Source organism: Gossypium arboreum, chromosome 11 (assembly GCF_025698485.1).
Source record: "Gossypium arboreum isolate Shixiya-1 chromosome 11, ASM2569848v2, whole genome shotgun sequence".
Taxonomy (NCBI): Eukaryota; Viridiplantae; Streptophyta; class Magnoliopsida; order Malvales; family Malvaceae; genus Gossypium; species Gossypium arboreum.
The window spans coordinates 17,345,268-17,368,421 of record NC_069080.1 but is presented as its reverse complement, the minus strand read 5'-3'; the positions used below and the strand labels follow the sequence as shown (position 1 = coordinate 17,368,421).

At 33.8% G+C, this 23,154-nt stretch overlaps 2 protein-coding genes across 8 annotated transcripts; one reads left to right on the top strand and one right to left on the bottom strand.

Annotated features, from left to right (window-relative positions):
- The first annotated feature begins 4,001 nt into the window (after positions 1-4,001).
- On the top strand, positions 4,002-16,657 carry LOC108473633 (serine/threonine-protein kinase MHK-like). Of its 7 annotated transcripts, XM_053021185.1 has the most exons (21): positions 4,002-4,318; positions 4,459-4,506; positions 5,055-5,278; positions 5,441-5,819; positions 5,927-6,005; positions 7,140-7,208; positions 7,368-7,457; positions 8,165-8,303; positions 8,382-8,484; positions 8,622-8,674; positions 8,905-8,971; positions 9,845-9,953; positions 14,156-14,221; positions 14,305-14,373; positions 14,448-14,511; positions 14,618-14,722; positions 15,083-15,117; positions 15,227-15,272; positions 15,540-15,615; positions 15,983-16,100; positions 16,412-16,657. In XM_053021185.1, exons 4-21 carry the CDS (start codon positions 5,812-5,814, stop codon positions 16,457-16,459), a joined length of 1,344 nt encoding a protein of 447 aa, XP_052877145.1. In that variant the 5' UTR covers positions 4,002-4,318; positions 4,459-4,506; positions 5,055-5,278; positions 5,441-5,811; the 3' UTR covers positions 16,460-16,657. The 7 variants fall into 7 exon arrangements, with proteins under 7 accessions (XP_052877145.1, XP_017630796.1, XP_017630797.1 ...); XM_017775307.2 differs by lacking the exon at positions 5,055-5,278; XM_017775308.2 differs by lacking the exon at positions 5,055-5,278 and having other exon boundaries at positions 16,392-16,657.
- A 3,070-nt stretch (positions 16,658-19,727) lies between these two features.
- LOC108470982 (anthocyanidin-3-O-glucoside rhamnosyltransferase-like) lies at positions 19,728-21,414 on the bottom strand. Its single transcript, XM_017772531.2, has one exon. The coding sequence runs from the start codon at positions 21,303-21,305 to the stop codon at positions 19,905-19,907; it is 1,401 nt and encodes a 466-aa protein (XP_017628020.1). The 5' UTR covers positions 21,306-21,414; the 3' UTR covers positions 19,728-19,904.
- Between the last annotated feature and the right edge of the window lie 1,740 nt (positions 21,415-23,154).

Here is a 23,154-nt window from a genome sequence, read left to right as displayed (position 1 = left end):
TCTAGAATGGAGAAAATGGAAAGTCGACGCTATATGTGAAACTTTTTTGAATTAACTTTAATATTTTTGTAAATAAAACCTAGAATTTTTTAGTTGGCAAAATAAGGGAATTTAATAAATTCCAAATTTTGAATAATCTTTTGTCATTCACCTAATAGCACCTAACAATAGAGTGGTTAAAATATTTAATTTTAAAAGTTGAGTTACTAAATAAAAAATTAATAGTTGAGTAATCAAAATAGAACCAAAAGACATAGTTGATGATTATTCTTGTTGTTTACCCTAAATTTTATATACATGTTAACAATTTCTTTTGTCTAGCCTTTGGCTTTTCAAAATTTATTAGGTATTTACGTGAATTTGGCAAATGTCAAATCTTGAGACTTTGAATATTTAAGTTGAATTTATTCATATACAAATATTATATGTGAATTTTTTTCTTAAATTTTACAATAAATCTAAATTCCAATCCATTGGGTTTAAAAAAAATCGAGACATGATTGTTTTTCAATATCAATATATTTAAGAAACAAAATATCCAATACCAATGAGAACGTTTTGTACAAAACCTAGGGCTGCAATCGAGCATAAATGAACAAAATGTAACACCCCAAACCCGGCCTAGACGTTATGACTGAATCTGGTGATGTCACATGGAATGGAATTCAAAAACGAGTTTGTCGAGTTAAAACCGTTCCAGTTAATTAGCCTTTATTTTAATTAGAAATAAAACGCATGTTCTTCGTTATGTCTAAAATCATAACTTTTTTAGCGGAAGCTTTGAAAAACATTTATTTAAAAAAAAACCGTTTGATCTTAGTGAAAAACTGATTTTTATCATGCCTAGCAGTAGTAAATCGTAAAACCATCTAAGGAACCGAAAATTTAAAGCCAGACAGTCCAAAGTCCATAAGTTACATCAAACCTTCAAACAAGTAATAAAATCTGAAAATTTACGAAAAACAGTCTAAAATTTACGTGTGGCCACCGCCGAGTCCTTCGCCGCACCAATCCATCAAGTCTGGGGATTACCTGTATAGATTAAACAGAAAGGGTGAGTTTTCGCAAACTCAGTGTGTAATCCTCACAAAACATGCATCAGATACACATCGAATATAGTCGATCTGAGTTGGGCCTAAGCCCATTCTGATTCGATTTGGGCCTTAGTCCAATTAGATACGATTCTTGAGATATAATGTTAGGGCCTTGGCCCATCTCAGATATAGTATGCAATAGCAGGAAATCAGAGTCCTACCCACCAGCCTCTACACACCATCTCCGTCTATCTCTACACACCATGTGGAGATTAAATCAACCCAACCATCCCTACACACCATGCTATGCTGTACCGAAATGCAGTACATAATTAGAAATTTACAGCAGAACTACCAGAGATCAAGCTTAGTAGCCTCTCAAACACTTCCTCCAAATAATATTAACCCACCCCGATGCAATGCAACATATAAAAGATGTCATGCTATTATGCAATTACAGTCCATACATCCAGATCAGCATACATGCTCAGTTCAGATATCATACAGACAGTTCACACAATCAAGGGTCTAAGTAATGCTTACCAACCCTATAGTACATTTACAGTCGACTTGGGCGACCCGTGCAACCTTAAAAAACTTTTCAGAAACATGGGCTCACATGCCCATGTGGTCTGTCCATGTGGGCCACACGGGCAAATTGGCCTTGGTTGTATGGATCACACGACCTGGCCCAGAGTCCCACACGCCCGTGTAGCCCACACGACCCAATTCAGTCTAGCCCGTATGTCGCACAGGCCTACTTGGCCATCACACGGTTGTTTCTGGTGCGTACAGCCTGACCTTATCGATCACACGCCTGTGTTATGGCACATGACCTACCACACGACCTCCCACACGGCCATGTGGCGTCAACAGAATGGTTTTTGGCTTTCGTCGAAACCTCGTTTTCTGTATTTTAGGGTACACACCTGGTTTTGATTGATGCTAAAATGATCCCCGAGCACTCTAGAACCTATAATTGAGCAATTTCACTACATTAATCACTTAATCATTGGACTAAAACCGAACCCAAATTGGGACACCCATCCTTAAAGCGACGAAAACTTACCCCAACTCCTCGAATTAGTCGATTACAAATCAGTACGGGAAGAACCTCGATCCACGCAATATGCTACTGTCAGAACGTCAATAAACCCCAACCAAACACTTAGTATTTACAACTTACAAAGCACAAAACTTACTTACCGAAATGTGCAACCCACGATGCACAAGGGAATCAAAAGGAAAAGAAAGAAAGAAGAAAAAAATGAGGGAAGAGCAGAGTTTCGGCAGAATGGAGAAAATGGAGAGCAGAGTTTTTTTCCGAATTCCCCCCCAAAAAAAGGAAAACAAAATGGATATTCTGATAACCCCCTAATATTTTCCCTCTTAATTCTCTCCACCAAACTCCCCACTACATCCACTACTCAGATTTTTAGTCCAACTCAAACTCTCCTGGACGAACGAGCAAAAAAAAAAAACCCATGCTAAGATTTGAACACAAGACCTTTATCACACCAACACTCCACTTAACCACCAGACCAACAAACACATTCTACTAAAAACTTACCAACAATTAAACTTAAGCCTACGGGGTAACGTTAAGGCTTTATTTAGAAAAATTCCAAAAATTTGTCAAAGACATGGCTTGAACTTGGGACCTCCCACACACACTTAGAACATTTAATCACTAAAGCAAATATACAATTATGTGTCACTCAATCACAAAAACAAAAATTTGGGGGCGTTACACAAACCTCTGTTCATGTTCGTTTGTTTATTTTAAAGCTTGTTCGTGCTCAGTTTGTGTTCGTTAAGAATTTTAATTTTTTGTTCATATTCGTTTATTTAAAATTATGTGTGTTTATGTTCTTTTGTTTAATGTTTATGAGCATGTTCATTTAACTTAATCGAACATGTTCACGAATATTAAAACGAACATGTTCACGAACATATAATTGAACATGTTCACGAACAATGTTAATAAATAATAAACAAACAAACAATAAATAATACATACACACATTTATTGTTTAGATATAAAATAGTCAAATATAAATATTAATAATTATATTATAAATGAAAAATACGAAGCAAGATAATTTTATTAATATATAACAATGGAACAATAAACGAGTTTTAAGATAATTTTATTAATATATACTAATGGAATTTTTATAAGAAAATATCATTCATAAATAAACAAGTCAATAAACGAGTTTATAAACAAGCTTGTTCGTGAGCATAAACGAACCAAACATACCTCTATTCGTGTTCATTCATTTATTAAACGAATATAAAAATTTTGTTCATACTCATTTATTTAGATTAATAAATGAATAGAAATGAACGTTATACGAACGATTCCCAAACAGTTCATCAAACATTTTGTTCATTTACAATCCTAGTAAAACCATATAAAGATAAAAAAAATCACAAAAATTTAAAGCATTTTAAAAATAAATTAACTAGTTTAATACTTGTTTAGAAGATTAAAATACATTTTTAGTTTGTTGATAAATTAAATTGTAATTAATAAATTCAGTTTCTAGTACAAGTTTGATGACTTCTACGTGTCAGCTGTTAAGCTCAATAGCATGAATGGCCTATGCTATCCCGGGCAGCAGTTCCAAATTCCAATCCCCAATAGGAACCGATCCTTAATTTAGACCCGAATCACGCAAAGGAACAGGTCGAATCCGAACCGTATCAATCACACGCCAAACCCGCACTTAAAAATTTCCCACAGACAATACCGCCCATACGCTTATCTTTAATGACGCTTAAGTCCCGCACTTGACGCGCACATTTAAGTTGCCGTCCACGTCACTCCTTATCCATCCGATCAGGGCAATATCGTCAAGAAAATGTAACTCCGTAATATATCAAACTTTGTAGGGACAATTTAGTAATTTCAAAAAGAAATAATATTATATTATCTCTGGACCACCTTCCTTCCCCACCACAGCCAAGCATTGTTCTTCGTTTCAACTTTCAATTTTTTTAAAGAAAAATAAATAAAGAAAGAAAGAAAAAACTATAATTATCTTTTTTTTAAAAAATAAAAACAATATTTTAATTACTATTCTATTTTTCCTTGGTTTCTTCTCCTTCGCTTCTTCTGCGGAATTCTCTCTCATATGGCTTCTTCAGTAATCTAAATCTCGCTCTCTTTCTCTCTCTCTGAAATTCTTCTCTTTTCATTGTTTTAAACAACGTCGTTTATGCATTGCGATCTGTTTCTTTTTCTTTCTTAGATAGTTTACGCGTTTTGCATTAGGAAGGTGAGTATAATCTATTTCTTTCACCCTGTCTTCCTTTCTTTTTTTGTTTTAAGAATTGTGTAATTTCGTGAATTCAGAATCGTTGTTTCGATATATATTTTTTTGCTGAGCTCTGTTTTTTCTTTCACATTGGAATGCAGTTGGAGTTTTCGTTTTACTTCCTGTTTGTTTCCCGAGAAAACGGAGAGGTAAAAAGTCTCCGAAAGCTTTTGATTCTTTTCTTTTAATGTTGCACTCTTTTTTAATAATAAAAGTGGTAAAGAAAAGGACACTGATTTTAATTCGGCCATGGCCTATGTGATTGAATTAAGCATAACTGAGTTCTGGTGTTCGTTGGATAATAAATTCGTAGTTTAAGATTTGTATATTTTAATTTTTTATAAAAATAATTACACGTCTTTTTCTTCTCGAGGAAATAGAAAGTATATGTTTTTTTCTTTTGCTAATCACTGATAGATATTTTTTAGTTGCTGTTTACGCCCTTGTTGTAATTCTTGTTTCAAATTTCAATTGCGGAGATTTTTTTTTTTTTTTGATTCAGGGAAAGGTCCTACTCTTTTGATGATTTATTTTGTTATTTTCAATTCAAATTGATTGGATTATCTTCTTTGGCTTTAAAAGATCGAGGACTTAAAGCAAGTCACCCCCCTTTCTATATTTGTGTTATGATTAAGTTTGATGTTTATATTTATGGCTAAGCTGTTAAAAATAACAGTATCGGTGGCTTTACATGTAGGAGATCTGTTTGAATTTGCGGATGTAATTCTTGCAAAAATCTCCTTGTTGAAAATCCAGAACTTAATTTGTTACAGAACACTTTGATAATTAGTAAAAGCAAGTAAGGAGGGAAAGACTGATGCTGGCTTTTTTTGTTTCTGACCACCTAAAATTTCATCCATGATCCTCGGTCAACGTTTGTTTCTGTGTCTATACACCACAGTGTTACAATCTCCTTGGATGGTATTATTTTTCTCAAAAAGTATTGCAAGCCTTATAACATTCATTCTAATAATTGCTTTCTGTCTAATATGTTGGTCAGTTTCCTTTCTTTAGATCATGATTTATGAATGAAAAGCAATTCAATTTTGCTGAGGTATGCTGATATTCTGTGTTTGTTTACAGACCCTGGTTTTGATATATGGGGCATCAGTTAATCTGAGTGTAAAGAAAATGGATCAACACAGGAAGTTTAAGACTTGTACTGGAGTTCTATTGGAGGTCTTGTAGATTCGTTGATTTTAGATGATAAGAGCTGGACGCAGCTTGTAGAAGCTGCAGTTGAGAATGTTGATTATTTTCTGGCTGATATTCTATCATTCTTACGATGAGAAGTCTGTCCCTGTCAGTATCATACATTTCATGCTACAGTCTAGCAGTAAACCATATATGCAAGCTAGTGGTCAAGCCTATGTCAGTACTGTAGACACCTCTATTTGGAGGTTGCTAGAACTACATTGACAAATTGTTGATTGTCATCTGCTACAACTGCAAGAATGGAAAGGTTTGTTTCTTGCACTGCATTTAATATTGGTTAAATTTGTCAAGTTGTCATTTGAAGCTTGTATTTCTTTGTCACTAGATCTTGCTACTGTCTCTTTTGTCACTTAGGTATAAAATTTCGGAGGAGCTTGGAGATGGTACCTGTGGTAGTGTGTTCAAAGCCTTCAATATAGAAACATTTGAGATTGTAAGGAACTTGCTCCAGTAGTTGCTTTTTTTATCTTTCTGTTTACATAACTACATGATTTATTTTATTTATCATTAACATATGTTCTTCTCATTTGTTCCTAATGTATGGTAGAAGTTAATTCAATGATTAATATTATATACTTTGCTGCAGTTAAAAAATTCCTTTGACGTGTGGGAAATTCAACTTAAGTCTTGTACCTCACCTATTTAAGTTAATTTAATGATTAATGTTGTATGCTTAGCTTCACTTAGAAGTTTTTAACATGAGAAAGGTCAGCACAAGTTGCTTCTAGTTGTGAGTGTGACAAGCCAGATATTTGTATATTGGTCTTATGTGATGATTGAACTGACCTCAATGCCTTGGAGATAGCAAATGATGAATATAGGATCAATTTTGAAGTCACTTTCTGAACCATTATGTGAATTCTTTGTTTTTAATTGGTCAATCTTTCATGTACCTGCTGCTAATTTCTGGAGGTTACTTTAAAGCTTATATCTGATTTCCTGTTTACCTTAGGGTGTCTGAACCACAGTTGATGGTCCTTCTGTCTATTCACCTGATTGTGTATAGCTACCACCCTCACCCCCTTGTAGTAGGAGGGGTTGGCAAACATTTGGAGCTGCCTATTATTGGAAAAGTTAAAATAAGGTTTCAAAATTCTAAACCCTAATGACCATGTTTGAGAAGGAACTCTCTGCTTAAAACTATAACTTTACAGAACTAGAAAACTGGGAGTTGGATACATGCATGGCTTGACATGTTAGAGCATATATGAATACCAGCTGAGTCTTCTAGTATAAAATTGGAGCATATATATGTATATGTATATGTGTATACACACATATATAACGTATAATATGAGCAATATTAGAAAAACTTAGGAGCTGAAATGTTCACTTTGGAAAATGATTCTGGTGTTTCTTGCCTCAATGGGGTTCATCAACTGCTCAATGGTAATGAGGAAGACGTTAGATTGGAAAAACTTAACTCAGTCTATTGTAGGTGGCTGTCTTGAATTATTTTTTCCCTATTTATACTCTATTATATTTCTCATGATAATAGTGAATTACTGAACGTGGAACTTCCTTGAGTTGTTGCTCCTCATGCTTTTTGTAAATGTTTTCAATCTAGGTTGCTGTTAAGAAAATGAAAAGAAAGTTCTACTTTTGGGAAGAGTGTATGAATCTAAGAGAAGTTAAGGTAAGCTGTAATATTTCTTTGAATGTTAAGAGTCCTTTGCTTTTTACATAAGCCTTAATCTTAAGAGCATGTTCCATTTATTGTGTACCCTCATCTAAGAGAAGTTAAGGTAAGCTTTTCACATTTTCTTTGACAAAGTTAGTGAATTATTATCTGCAGGTCCTTCGTAAACTAAATCACCCTAATATTGTAAAGTTAAAGGAGGTTGTCAGGGAAAACAATGAACTATTCTTCATTTTTGAGTACATGGTAAGGTTGCTTTTCCAACTTCACATGATTATTCTGCCAAAGCATGGGTTTTATGATTTTATCTTCCACATAACTATTGTATCTTCATTCCCCACAATTATAATTTAAGTTGCCTTATTTTCGATATTTTTGGTCAACACAAAGCTTGGGGACATGACTGATTAGACTGGAACTAGGAACATGGAGAGAACTTGTCCATGTCTTGGTTACAAATACCGTTTTGGAATCATTTCTTAAGCAGGTGCTAGGTTACCAGGATCTGTTCAATTAATTACAATGTTTAAGCTTTTAAAATTTGAAAGGGATTCACTTTTGAAGAATTCTATAATTGATTCTAGTGAAAGAGTTGTGCAGATACTAGCTACTCCCCTCCCCTTTTCCCAAAGACAGGCAGGGAAAAAACAAAGAAAAGAAAAAAATCTCTCCATTTTTATCTCTTTCAACAAAATATCATAGATTTTTTTCTTAAACAATAAAGGTTTCAAGTGGCTGTTTTTGCCTGCTGATCTCACTATTGAACATAACTCTTTCCTTTAAACATAATGATACAATAATTGTGTACTTCTGTATAATTCATTTCCAACTGGCTTATTTGCATCTTCAATTGAGGTCATCCATAGTGCAATAAATTATTTCCTGTCATCAAGTATGAAGCTGAATGAAACCCTTTCAAGTGCAATTGTAAGAGGTTGGGTATTTCTTTCTAGGAACATAATCTTTACCAAATCATGAGAGAGCGGCAGGAACCTTTTTCCGAATGGGAGATACGCAGTTTCATGTCTCAGATGCTGCAAGGACTTGCTCACATGCATAGAAATGGATATTTTCATCGAGATTTGAAACCTGGTAAATCTTCCTTTCATGTCTGCATTTTGAAAGTTGTTATGGTGGATATCTTTATGGTGAAATATTTGCTTTTTTCAGAGAACTTGCTGGTGACAAAGGATGTTCTGAAAATTGCGGATTTTGGACTGGCAAGAGAAGTATCATCAATGCCTCCTTATACAGAATATGTTTCTACTCGATGGTGAGTAATTGTGTGGTGGATATCATCTCATTTACTTTGCATTCTTGTTTGTTTATGTTCACACAATATGGGAGCAGTCTTGCTGTTCATCCAGTATTATTTTTCTCATCTAATGGTTTGTGGGTTAAACACGTCAGGTACCGTTCTCCAGAAGTCTTGTTGCAATCTTCCTCTTACACTCCTGCTATTGGTATGTGGGTGGTACTTGATTTAATTATCTTTGTGTGTGTACATATGTGCATCTTCTTTTAGTAGCTTTATAATACTGTGGGACCAATCCAGAACTTTACTTGCATCAGATGATTTGTTTTCCATGTTGGTTTGATTTTTGTCGTTTCTTTCTTTCAGATTTCGTGTCACTTTAAGGTTTATCCATATATATTTTGCTTGAATGATGTCTGATAATAGTAGCGTTTACAGATATGTGGGCTGTTGGTGCTATATTAGCGGAGCTTTTTACTTCATCTCCTATTTTTCCTGGTGAAAGGTGATTTATTATTTCTGAGTTTTTCTCTTTTTAATTTTGGTGGACAATGATGTAGATTAAGCCAACCCATTTGTGCTGGCAATCATATCTTTTCTCACAGCATAAAAGCATACAAGCAATGCAAATACTTTGATTTGCAACATTTATTCCATTACCGTGTTGGCCCAATGTGTATTATACTATTGGCATAGGCTAACTTCAATTATTCCTTAAGTTTGTATACAAGTTTGGTCTTGATAAAGTTTCCTGTAACATATAGTTGGTATGTCCTGTGATACTTGACTTTGGTGATTCTGTTGGCAATCTGGTTATGATTGCTAGTCTTGTTACTTCAAATGGCTTAAAGTTAATAATAGTTGATTGATTGTATGTAACTAGTAATCTAACATTCGATTCCCAGAAAAAATGAACACAACATGGTTGATTTTGTTTTTCTTTTCTGTTTTACTGTATTCATTTGTCCTTTAAGCCCTTCTAACCTGAACCCAATTGATCCTACATACATATGTAGGATCTTTTTTTCCTTATGCACAAAATATTGTATGGAAATTTTCTCATAGCATCCTGCCTCCGTTGCCACTTTATACATGCTATTTTCTGCATGTGCATAATAAGCTGTGTGCATACATTCGTGGGTAGAGATTCATAACTATAGATATTGAGGAAGGAATCTCTGTTATCCTTCTATTTAATAGTCTTATGAGTTCTATGATGCATAACTATAAAAAGGTATATGTCTTTTAGTTTTGGCAAGAACATCTCTTTACTTGCCAAAAATATTTTTAGGTGTTATGCATACCACTGAAGTAAAAGATAGATATGTAGTTTATCATGATTTTTTTTCTTATGGTTAATACGTTCACCTCTTGGCAGTGAAATAGATCAACTGTACAAGATATGCTGTGTTTTGGGTGCGCCTGATTGGACTTCCTTTCCTGAAGCAACAAACATCTCTCGTCTAATCAATATTAGTTATTCAGAGGTAGGTTTTTAAAAATAATTATTTATTAGTTTTATATTGGTGGCTATCTTTGCTGTCCTTTTTTATTTTATTCTTATTTATTGTTAAGAACAGGCTTTTTCTATTCCATTTTATTCATAAGACATTACATAAATATTTATACACATAGTAAGCCTAACTTAGGAAACTCTATACTAGGAAACAGACTAACTCTAGGGATGCTGTCTAAAAAAACAGCCTTAAAGTTAGGGATAGTAATCAGTAAAATATTTACAGAATCCTATCTGATACACTTAAATATTCCTTAATTAGTAAACTGTAATCTGACACTCCCCCTCAAGCTGGGAAGTGGATATCATCCATTCTCAGCTTGCTTACTAGTTTCTGAAACAACTTGCCAGACAACCCTTTGGTAAGTATGTCTGCTAGTTGACCATCAGTGGACACAAATGGAGTGCAAATTAAGCCACTGTCTAGTTTTTCCTTTATAAAATGTCTGTCAACCTCAACGTGCTTCGTACGATCATGTTGAACTGGATTATGTGCAATATTGATAGCAGACTTATTATCACAATACAACTTCATTGGACCTTCCCACTTGATCTTCAAATCTTCCAAAATAATTTTTAGCCATAATAGCTCACAAATTCCAAGAGCCATTGCCCTAATTCAGCTTCTGCACTAGATCTAGCCACAACATTCTGTTTTTTACTCCTCCAAGTCACAAGATTGCCTCCTAGGAAAGTGCAATAGCCCGAGGTTGATCTTCTATCAACCATAGACCCTGCATAATCTGCATCAGTATAGGCTTCAAGGGTTAAATTCTCCCCCTTTTTAAATAGGATTCCTTTACCTGGCGTGCCTTTTAAGTACTGTAGAATTTGATACACAGCTCTAAGATGTGATTCTTTGGGGTTGTGCATAAACTGACTTACAAAACCGACTGCATAGGCAATATCCGGTCTGGTAGGAGACAAGTAAATGAGCTTCCCCACAAGTCTTTGATATGAACTTTTATCAACTGCTGCATCTTCTAGTGCATCTCCAAGTCTGTGATTCATCTCTATGGGTGTGTCTGCTGGTTTACATCCCAACTTGCCTGTCTCTGTCAACAAATCAACTATGTATTTTTGCTGAGATATAAAGATTCCTTCCCGAGAGTGTGCCACTTCAATACCAAGGAAATATTTTAACTTTCCGAGCTCTTTGACTTCAAATTCTTTTACTAGGCATTTCTTTAAACTCTCCATTCCTTCCAGGTCATCACCAGTCACTATAATGTCATCTACATAGACTAATAAAGCAGTCACTCCCCCTGAAGATGAGTGTTTTACAAACAGAGTGTGATCTCCTTGACTCTGTTTATACCCCAACTTGAGCATTACTTTGGTAAATCTTCCAAACCAAGCCCTCGGGGACTGTTTTAGTCCGTACAAAGCCTTTTTTAGTCTGCAAACTACCTGTCCTGTATTTGGACCGAATCCTGGTGGAACATCCATATAGACTTCCTCCTCAAGATCACCATGTAAAAAGGCGTTTTTTATGTCAAATTGCTGTAATTTCCAGCCTCGGTTGGCAGCTAGTGACAACAACACTCTCACAGTGTTCATCTTTGCAACAGGGACAAATGTCTCAAGGTAGTCTACTCCATACATTTGAGTGTACCCTTTAGCAACCAATCTTGCTTTGTACCTCTCCAAAGAACCATCTGATTTATACTTCACTGTGTACACCCAGCAACATCCCACTGGTTTCTTTCCTCTCGGTAATTTCACCAAGTCCCATGTCTTATTTTTTTCAAGAGCTTCCATTTCAACCTTCATGGCATTTTTCCAATTCTCATCTTCTAATGCCTCGGATACAGTTTTGGGAATGGAGATAGAATTTAGGCTAGTAAGAAAGGCTTTGTGGTTATGGGACAAATTTTTGTAAGACAAAAATAAGTACAAGGGATGTTTTGTACAGGCTCTAATCCCTTTTCTAATAGCAATGGGAAATTCATCTAAATTTTCAGTAGTTTCAGTAGTAGGTTCAGCAATTACCTCAGGTTGTATAGGAGGAGAAGATGATTGAACTTGCACCGGTGCCTTCTTCCTTGAGTAAACCAGTAAAGGACGAGTAGTGTCCTGAATCCCTCTTTGTGATTTGGGTGTATTAGGCTCTGTTTGAGGTTGCTGGACAGGAGCTGGAATGTGAGTGTTTGGTTGCTGGACGGGAGCTGGAATGTGAGTGTTTGGTTGCTGGACAGGAGCTGGAATGTGAGTGTTTGGTTGCTGGACAGTAGCTGGAATGTCAAGAAGAAAGAATTCTCTGTCCTTATCTTCTGTGAATAAGATCTCCCCCTGAAGATAAGGACGATTAAAGAAATTCTCTTGTTCTGCAAAAGTAACATCCGCTGATACATAAAAATTTTTTGTGGCTGGATGATAGCATTTGTACCCCTTTTGAGTGGAAGAATAACCGAGAAAGACACACTTGACAGCTCGTGGATCAAATTTTCCTCTATTTTGAGAATGTACATGTACAAAGGCAACACAACCAAATATTTTGGGAGGAAGGTTACTTGAAGTACTAAAATCAGGAAAGAATTTTGCTAGAACTTGCATAGGACTTTGAGATTCAAGGACTTTTGTAGGCAATCTATTTATCATATGAGTAGCAGTTAAAACAGCCTCCCCCAGTATTGTTTAGGGACATTTTTTTGGAACAAGAGGGCTCTTGTAATAGCTAAAATGTGACCATTTTTTCTTTCGGCAACACCATTTTGTTGGGGTGTGCTAACACAAGATGACTCATGTATAATGCCTCTTTCTTGGAAATATGGTGAGAGAAACTGATTGAAATAGTCCTTGGCATTGTCTGACCTAAACCTTTTTATTTCAGCTCCAAATTGTGTTTTGATCATGTTGTAAAAGGTTGGAAAGACAGACCTTACATCAGATTTCTGTTTTAAAAGAAATATCCAAGACACACGGGTACAATCATCAATAAAGGATACAAACCACCGAGCCCCAGAAATATTTGAAATAGTGGATGGTCCCCTAACATCACTATGAATAAGAGTAAAAGGAGTGGATGTTCTTTTATTGCTTACCGGAAAAGAGGTACGTTTATGTTTTGCAAGTTCACAGACATCACAATGGAATTTTTCAATAGTTAATCCTGAAACATAATTTTAAGGACTCTAAACGATGGATGACCAAGGCGGAGTTGATGGAGCCAAATTTGGTTTTTATTGGTTTTAATAGATTCGGATATGAAAGATAATGGTGAGGAATTCAGAGCACTAACTTCTCCACTGGATTCCTCAAGATAGTATAGGCCATTTACTTCCTTAGCATGTCCAATCCTCCTCCTCATATTCTGTTCCTGAAAAAGACATCGATTGTGATAGAAAACCACACTACAGTTAGAGTCTTTGGTAATTCTTTGGATGGATAGAAGATTGGTAAATAGTTTTGGAACATGAAGGACATTTTTAAGAGTAAGGGTTTTGTTTATAACAATATCACAACAATATCACCCTGACCAGCCACTGTGATCACAGAACCATCGGCTACTGTTATCTTTCTACTACTAGGGCAAGGTGTATATGAAACAAATTTTTGTGAGGAGTGGGTCATGTGGTCTGTAGCTCCTGAGTCAATGACCCAAGAACTTTTTGTGGGTATATCCGAGATTTTAGAATTTTGAGAAGAAGATATACCTGAAAAAACCAAACCACTAATACCTATTGAAGGAGATTTTTCCAATGATCCCAGCAGATTCTTCAACTTCTCAATTTCTTCTTTACCGAACTCAACAGATGATTCTTGAGAATTCCCTTCTCCAGTGTTGCTGGTTTTGACAGTTTCAGCCATGTTTCTTTTGAACAAATTCTACAGGCTTGAGGGTTGATCGGGAATGAGAAGAAGTTGCCAGACAAAGAAAAAAAATCCCAGAATTTGAGCTAAAAACCTGGCTCGGATACCATGTTAAGAACAGGCTTTTTCTATTCCATTTTATTCATAAGACATTACATAAATATTTATACACATAGTAAGCCTAACTTAGGAAACTCTATACTAGGAAACAGACTAACTCTAGGGATGCTGTCTAAAAAAACAGCCTTAAAGTTAGGGATAGTAATCAGTAAAATATTTACAGAATCCTATCTGATACACTTAAATATTCCTTAATTAGTAAACTGTAATCTGACATTTATCATCATTACTTTTGGGCAGATTTTACCTACCAACCTATCAGATATCATTCCTAATGCCGGCCCGGAGGCTGTTGATTTAATCATGGTATGATGTGGTTAACTAGGATTTAGTAAAGTAACATTTGATCTACTATAGTATCTTACACCCCCTGCTTTGAATGTCTGTAGCAACTTTGTTCATGGGATCCATTAAGGAGGCCAACAGCAGATCAGGCATTGCAGCATCCTTTTTTTAATGTAATACATGTTATATGGAGTTATTTCAGATTTCTGTTTGTATTATATCACTTTTACTGAAAAATCCTGGACAGGTGGATGCTCGCATTCCTCATCCACGACTGCATGATCCACTTGAGCTCAGGCTAAACAACATGGGTGAGTTTTGAAGTTCACTACTAGTTCCATGTGAGACTATTAGATAACGATTTATGTTCTTTTTTTCTGGTTCAACAAATTAATGTTTTCTTGTACTATTTTGCAGAGTCAAAGCCAAATCTTGAGTTGAATCTATGGGATTTCGACACTGAACCTGATGATTGTTTTCTGGGCCTGACGCTTGCTGTGAAACCAAGTGTTTCAAAATTAGGTAAAATTATTGTATGTCCTGCATTTGTGGTTCAGTAGACTGTTGTCCTTTTTAGCTACCGTTGCCTCTCAAATTTAACCATCAACTGCATAAATATGCATATTGCATGAATAGACATCCTTTCCCATCTTCTGGGTGATTGTGGATCGACCATGTCGTCATTAATGCTGGATCTGGTTTAAGATCCAATACGAGCACCATTGTTGAGGAAGTCTATTGATATGCTATTTATGGATACACTTCCATTTGTTGGAGCATTTCTGTGCGTTTTCTCTCTTTGTATCCTTTTCTGCCAGGTCTTTGTCGAGGGGTTTACTTTTATTTTTAGAATTAAGAATCTGACTCATTTATTTTCTGCAGAGGCAGTCCATAATGGCTCTCAGCGTATGGAAGAGGTGAGTTCAGCAGAGCTGTACTTAACAAAGTTTCTCTTGGCTATTATTTATCTTTGATGTGGATTTGTTTACATTCCAGAAATATGGCTAACTAGACTTCATAATGCAGGATATACTGTTTTGTCCTAGTCTGAAAGATCATCCAGAGCAATCAGGTAAATTCATATGATCCTCAAATATTCTCTTCAGAAATAGACTCAGGGAAAGGGGAATTGACAATAGTGATGCATAAAGCTATTATGAATGAGAAATGGATCTTTATTCTGAACGTTAATCTGAATACCATGGTTTATTTGAGTTAATGCTACCTTTTTGTTGTGAACTTTCCACAAACAACAATTTTCATCAGTTATTTAATTCTCTTTCTTGCTTAGAATATAATGTTTTGCAACTAATTGTCCGTGGGTATTTTTCATTCTCAGTTTTTTGGTCATTGCTTACTCCTGATCAAAATGGAATTCACACACCAGTTGAATCCTCCTTGTCTCTCTCATTTAGGTGAGTTCTTTCTTTTGGCGTTACTTGTCTTATATTTGGTGTATGCAGAGACTCTAGGAGTGACGGTTAGGTGTATTGATACTTTAACTGGACATATGTGATGGTCCCTGGATTTTTCGTGTAATATTTTACCTTTAGCAGTTTATAAATTACTTCTCTAATGATGTAGTGGTTTGGTTTACCATTTAAATTTAACCGTACATGAGAAATAAATTTTCTCATTCATGCATTTAGCATATTCAATTAGTACAGTATCTTAATGTATTTGTCACCACTTTTGTGCATTACATTCATCACTGTCCTACCAATGATGATGACATGATATTTTATATTCCCCCTTCTTTGCGGTGGAAATTTTTCGTGGCAGTTCGATTCAGCATCCACCAATTGGAGTTCCACAATCTGCTGGGTTTGCAATCGCATCATTGCAGCCTAATCTCCCAGTTCGTCAAAATTATTGGCTGTGGCCTCCCCCTTCCAGCAAGGTTATACCCTCTGACTGAGTTGGTTGGATAATCTAATAAGGGCCTGTAGAGAATTTGTAATTTATTTAATTTGTTTTTGTAAAGTCGGATCCATTTAGCACTCTCATAGCTTCTATTGTTGTCTAATCTAAGCTTTGCCTGTATTGATCGGCAAAATCTTTCCCGGGAAAGCTCCTGGGAAGTTTTTCAGATTTCTATCACTTCCGAGTGTAGGAAATTTCACCCTATAGCTTGAATATTGATCTTGGTTAATGCAAATGTTTCTCCCTTCTTTTGTCTCACTGTGTGCAGTGTGCCGACGGTATATGCAGGTAAGGGAAAATGTCTGTGATTCTCGAGCAGATGCAAGGCTTTGGTAATGATTGTCTAGCTCACCATGTATTTCATTGCCATATCATAGACCATGCATGAACTTTACCGACTTGGCCCTAAAAATTTGTGTGTTTAATATTTTTAGATATACTTGAAATTAAGATTAACTAAATGATTTTGTTAAATAATAAGTTGTATTGATATATCAATACAAAAAGAGGTTGGATACTGACTCGTATCTAAAATAGTCTACATTATAGGGTAAAAAATCTCACGTATGGTTTTTATAATTAGTTTTTTCTTTTTGAAATTACGTTATTGGGAAAAAAAAAGCATGATAGGATTTCTCATTACAATTCTAATATCTTTGGCTCCATTCGGATTTTATTTTAGGAGGAATTTTTAGAGAATATTCCATTTCAATGGGATTTGAAATTGTTTTTATTTACATCTGGTGAGCTGAGATTTTCTCCCTCATGGGCGCTGCTCATCCAATTTGTGACTGGCGTTGAGGTTCCAGTTAAAGAAAAACAGGCCAGTTAAAAATGACTATTTACATTTTGCTTTCCTTCATTCTCTCTGCAATCTTTCCTCACTATTTTTTTATTTCACTTTTAGTTTATTGTTCCTAAAAAATAAAAATTATATAATATTTTATTGCATAATAAATATTTTAAAATTTATTGAATATAATAATTAAACAAATATTTTATTAGTAAATTAGTATTAATTAATAAAATAAATATTACATGAATAATAAACAAGTTTATTAATAAAATAATTGTTTAATATAACATCTTAACGTAATGTAATGATTTATTAACTTTATAAATATCAAATAAAATACTTTAAAAATAAATATAATACAAATTAAAGTTTTTATTATATGTATTTAATTTAGTGTCTTTAATGGTCTTTTTCCGTTTTATTATAATTCATCTCAATGTCATTGTTTCAATTGAATCCAAACATATATAATCACTACTTTTAATTTCATTGTTATAGTATTTAATCTCAATATTAGAGTAACTAAATTCATCACCATCACTGCTATTTTTAATCTTACCGAAATTAATCTCAATTCCCATCGAATTAAAAATATGATGCAACTTTCACAAACAATTATTGTACATCATAAAAAAGCAGAAAGATAAAATTTCTGACTATTTGTTCGTTGATTGTTGGTGTATGACTTGAATAACAAAGATATGAGTTAATATGTAGTTTGCCCTTTAACTTGTTCGAAAGTATCGAGTACTTGAATTTTTCTTAGATCTAGTCGGTATTTAAATTTGTATTTCGTCACTTAAATTGGTACATTCACACTAACATGCACTCACAGCCAATCTGGTAGTGACATGTGATAGCTTCTATAGCACTTGAGGAGCATAAATAAAAAAAATTAATATTTTTTAAAAACGAATGAGTTAATTCAAAAAAGTATAAAATTTTATCTAGGTTGATTCTGTGAAAGAAACCTATACTTTTTTATTAATTAATTTATTTTAAAAAATTATATTTGTTACGTGCCATACTAAGAAACTATTACGTGTCACTAAAAGATTAGCTATCAATGCCATGTCAGCATAAACTAACGATGTTAATATAGAGGTATCAACCTAAGTAACAAAATACAAGTTCAGGTACTAACTAGGTCCAAAAAAAAAGTTCAACTACCAATTAGGTATTTTCGGAACAAGTTTAAAGGGCAAATTAGATGTTATCCCTAAGATAATTAAGATGAAATTATTTTATATTTCAAAAAAATAAAAATATATTTTAATTTTCATATTTATTCGTATCCACATAATCCAAAAAATAAAAGGCTTAGGGACAACCAAAACCCGAAATAATGAGTTCCCGGAATTTAATTCTTGCCGACAAAGTCTGGAAAATTTTGCATGCTGCAATATAATTTTGGGTCCCATACGATACTTGCACAATAAATGAATTCAGGTTGAGGTTCTGCATACTGTTTCTTTTGGTATAATTTCTTATTTGATCCTCTAATTTCTTTTTAAAAATTAATTTTTTATTTCTTTTTAACCCTTAAACTTTTATTATTTATCAAATCACCTAAAATAAATTTTTACCGTTTATTAACTTTATGGTGCAATTATTACAAATAACCCAAAACCTATTCCAGTATAAATTTGAAATTGAAGATCAAATACCTATTCCAGTATAAATTTGAAATTGAAGATCAAATCCCAAAACCATAAAATATCAATCCATTAATAATGAAAAAACAATTTACAAACAACAGAAAACTTTCAAAATCCCCTCTGCCCCAACGATCAAACAAAACAAGACAAATGTTGTGGCTTGAGAGAGGGAGAGCTAAATTCACACACCTATCTCTATTACATTCCATTCAACTTGAGTTTAATGTATAGTTTAGTATCTCAGTTTAACATTCTTTTTTAATATTATTCCTATGTTATGTTTTGGTCCAATATGATATTTATATTTGATAAAACTGACAAAAGTTATACATTTTCGTACTTGATAATAACAATGTTAATCTTTTAGTGTTTATTTTAGTTTTAGAGTTTACCTTATCAAAATTCATAATTAGCTAATAATATTAAGAATTAACTTTCATTAAATCAAACCCAAAATCGAATTAAATCACATCCTTGAACTGTATTTGAAAAATTAAACAAATTCCCAATTAACAATAAATTTATTCTATTAACAAAATCATAAAAAAATTTAAACCTAATAATATTAGCAATTAACTTTCATCAAATCAACCCTAAAACTCGAATTAAACACTAAAAATTAACAGTGCTACTTTTGAGTACCAAAATATATAACTTCATTAAATACATGTATCAAATTAAACCAAAAATATTATAAATACCACATTAAAAAATATCAAATTTGAGTATAAAATGATATACTGAACTTTTTAATCTAATTATATTTATTTCTAAATCATTTAATATATCCATGGTAATTATCCTTTTCTTTGTTTTCGTAACATATAAAAATTAGCTGCAAAATTTTAGTTTTTCTCGCCGCAATTAATTTTTTCTATGAATTTTTATTTATTTTAGGACTTTTAATTTTTTCAATCATAAATATCAAAATGATTTTTAATATAACACTCACCAACCATATTATTAATTAACCATTTGAATTAAGGTGCAACATTATTTTATTAATGGAAGTTACGAATTTAATGATAAAAATATAATAATTTAATAATATTAATCATTATTAAAAGTTACTAATCGAAATATAATTTTAAATAAAATTTAACAAAATTTTTGAAGTTCAAAAAATAACCATTAAAAGAATAAAACATAATTAATAAAGATTGAACTTATTTATTTCAAATAACTAAAGTGGTGGTGGAAATACATAGATAAATATAAAATAGCATACATATTTTATCCTTTATTTATTTATTTATGCATTTCTTAAGTCTCCTTAGGAATATACAGATTTACTGAAACCGAGAATGTAATAAATATAAACCTAATTTTACAGCATAGCTTTCAACTGTTCAACCAAATTTGAAATAAGCTTGTCCTGAATCTCTGCATTCAGCAGAAAGTCCTTCCATTTCATATGATTCTGTCTTATGGAAACGCCTGTTTCCTTGTCTACATCCACCATCACAGTCTCCACAGCCTCCTTAATATTTTCCTTGGAGAAATACCCATCCTCCTCTCTCCTACTCACTTCCACACCCGCCTTCATGTCCCCAGCCACCAGCTTGGAGTTCAAGAACTGGTCACCCTTCAATGGCAGCAGCACCAATTGGCAATCGTTCATCAAAGCTTCCATAATGGAACTAAACCCAGAGTGGCAAATGCAACAACCCACACTCTCGTGTGCCAATATAAGTTGTTGTTGGACCCATCCCGAGTGGACAACCCCTCTTCCTTTAATCGCCTCCATGAACCCTTTTGGCAAGACCCTGTCAAGCTCCGCCCGGGCTTCCATTCCACCCGGGAAGTTCACTACCAGAAAAAATGGCAATCCTGTGAGCTCCAAACCAGTAGCCAGTTCTTTTAATTGATCATCTTTGAGAAACGTTTCGCTGCCAAAAGAGCAAAATATGACAGACTTGGGGGGATGTTGAGCCAACCAAGTTGCCCATTTCTCGTCGAGCACACCGGAGGGTGGGTCTGGAGTAAGTGGACCAGTTAATAAAACCGGCTTTTGATATTGGGTCTTGATGAAATCAACGTAAGGACCTTCCATTTCGTTGCAGCTTTTCAAAAGTATAGCACTGCAACTGTTGAAGCCGTCAACGGCTCTATGGTAAACCGCAGGACGACCATTAAAGCTCTTGTAAACATAAGACAAGTCTTGCGCCTGGAATGCTTTGAGAGAGGTAAAGGAGGTTTGCGGGTAGCCGCATGGCGGCTTCTTTAGATCATCAACGGTGGGCTCCTCAGTTTCAACTCCAATAAATCTTGCGGGGACAGTAATGTAAGCACCAGAGATGGCAGAGAAGACGGAGAAGGCAAGCGTCTTGATGCCAAGTTGAGAGCAGAGTTTGGGAACCCAGTGATGGGCGAAATCACAGAAGACAAATTGGGGTCGGAGCTCTGAGAGGAGAGTTTTGATTTGAGGCTGCATGAGATCCAAGGCCTCCTTGAGGAGCTCGTGCATTGCAGGTGTCATCTCAGAGGTGTTGTGGAGATGAGGCGGAAGGCCTTGGACCTTGGGAATCTGGATGGGGATGATTTGGATGGTTGAGGTGACAAGAAATGAAGATTTGATGCGTGAAACATTGCCAGGAGGGGTGAGGAAAGATATTCTAAATCCATGAAGAGAAAGCTTGTTAGAGAGTTGAATGAATGGGCTAATGTGGCCGAAAGCAAAATAGGGGAACATCACTGCATGGATTTCTTTAGCTTCACCACCCGCCATTTTGAGTTGTGAAGTGAGCCTGCTTGCTTGCCTATGCCTCAAATGTTTGATTTGTTTGCTAATGTTGGGCTTTGAATAATTGACTTACACTTATCTAATCCTTTATATGAAAAAGTAACTTGCACATGACACGATCTTTCATTTATCAAATTGCATACTTCCACGTTTGCAATGCCACAACCACTACTCCTAGGATGTCTGCCAACCTATCCTCCACAAGTAGCTAAGGAAATAATATACCTTCAAGTTAAAATGAGTTAAAGTGGTTAATAACATTACCACTATCAAAATGTCACCCAATTATTATTATTTTTATTTAATCATCCTTAGTTGCTGTCAAATTTCTTTTTACGGAAAGTTGACGTAAATTATTTTAATTTTTCACGTAATTTTAGCAAATTTTCATGTGGATAAATATTTTCTTATGCTTTTAGATTTTTAGATTTTATTTTATTGGTTAAATTAGTTATGTATGTGTCTTTTTTTTAAAATTAGGTTTATAAGTTCGTTTTTTTAAAAAAAATTTAGAGAAATAGATAATTTTTGAAAAGAGAAACGGAAAGCACGCCCGACTCCCTCAACAGGCAAATCCAACGGCTTTTTGAACGTAAATTTAAAAAGGGGGCAACGATGAAATTTTTTTTACATATAAATACCTCTCAAATTTATTTATTTTTCACTCACAATCCTATTCTCTCAATTCTTTCTAATCTCTTAACTCTCTCAATTTTCTCAAGTTCTTATTCTAAATTTTTCGATATTCTTGCTTAAAAATATTAGTTTTTTAATTATTTTATATTTTATTCGTTAGGATTAAGTTTTCACGAATGACAATCTCGTTAATTCATTTCACAGTCACATTTTCGTTGCTCAAGTAATAATAGTAAGACGAAAATTTAATTTTTACTATTTTTGATTAAGTTCAATTTAAAATATTATTTTTAATTAAAATATTTTTTTTGTCGTTACAAATCTACTATCTTTGGCTCCATTCGGATTTTATTTTAGGAGGAATTTTTAGAGAATATTCCATTTCAATGGGATTTGAAATTGTTTTTATTTACATCTGGTGAGTTGAGATTTTCTCCCTCATAGGCGCTGCTCATCCAATTTGTGACTGGCGTTAAGGTTCCAGTTAAAGAAAAACAGGCCAGTTAAAAATGACTATTTACATTTTACTTTCCTTCATTGTCTCTGCAATCTTTCCTCACAATTTTTTTGTTATTTCACTTTTAGCTTATTGTTTCTTAAAAAATTAAAAATTATATAATATTTTTATTACATAATAAATATTTTAAAATTTATTGAGTATAATAATTAAACAAATATTTTTTATAAATTAGTATTAATTAATAAAATAAATATTACATGAATAATAAACAAGTTTATTAATAAAATAGTTGTTTAATATACATCTTAACTTAATGTAATGATTTATTAACTTTATAAATATCAAATAAAATACTTTAAAAATAAATATAATACAAATTAAAGTTTTTATTATATGTATTTAATTTAATGTCTTTAATGGTCTTTTTATGTTTTATTATTTAATATCAAATAAGGAATAAGTTGGGCTTTTAAGAAAATGTTGTAATCCTTGTTCTTTGATTGTTGGTGTATGACTCGAATAACAAAAATATCAGTTAAGATGTAGTTTGCCCTTCAACTTGTTCAAGAGTACCTAGTTAGTACTTGATTTTTTCTTAGATCTAGTCGATATTTAAACTTGTATTTCGTCAACCAAATTAATACATTTACACTAACACCGTTAGTTTGTGTTGATATGGCACTCACAACCAATTTAGTAGTGACATGTGGTAGCTTATATGGCACTTGACGAGCATAA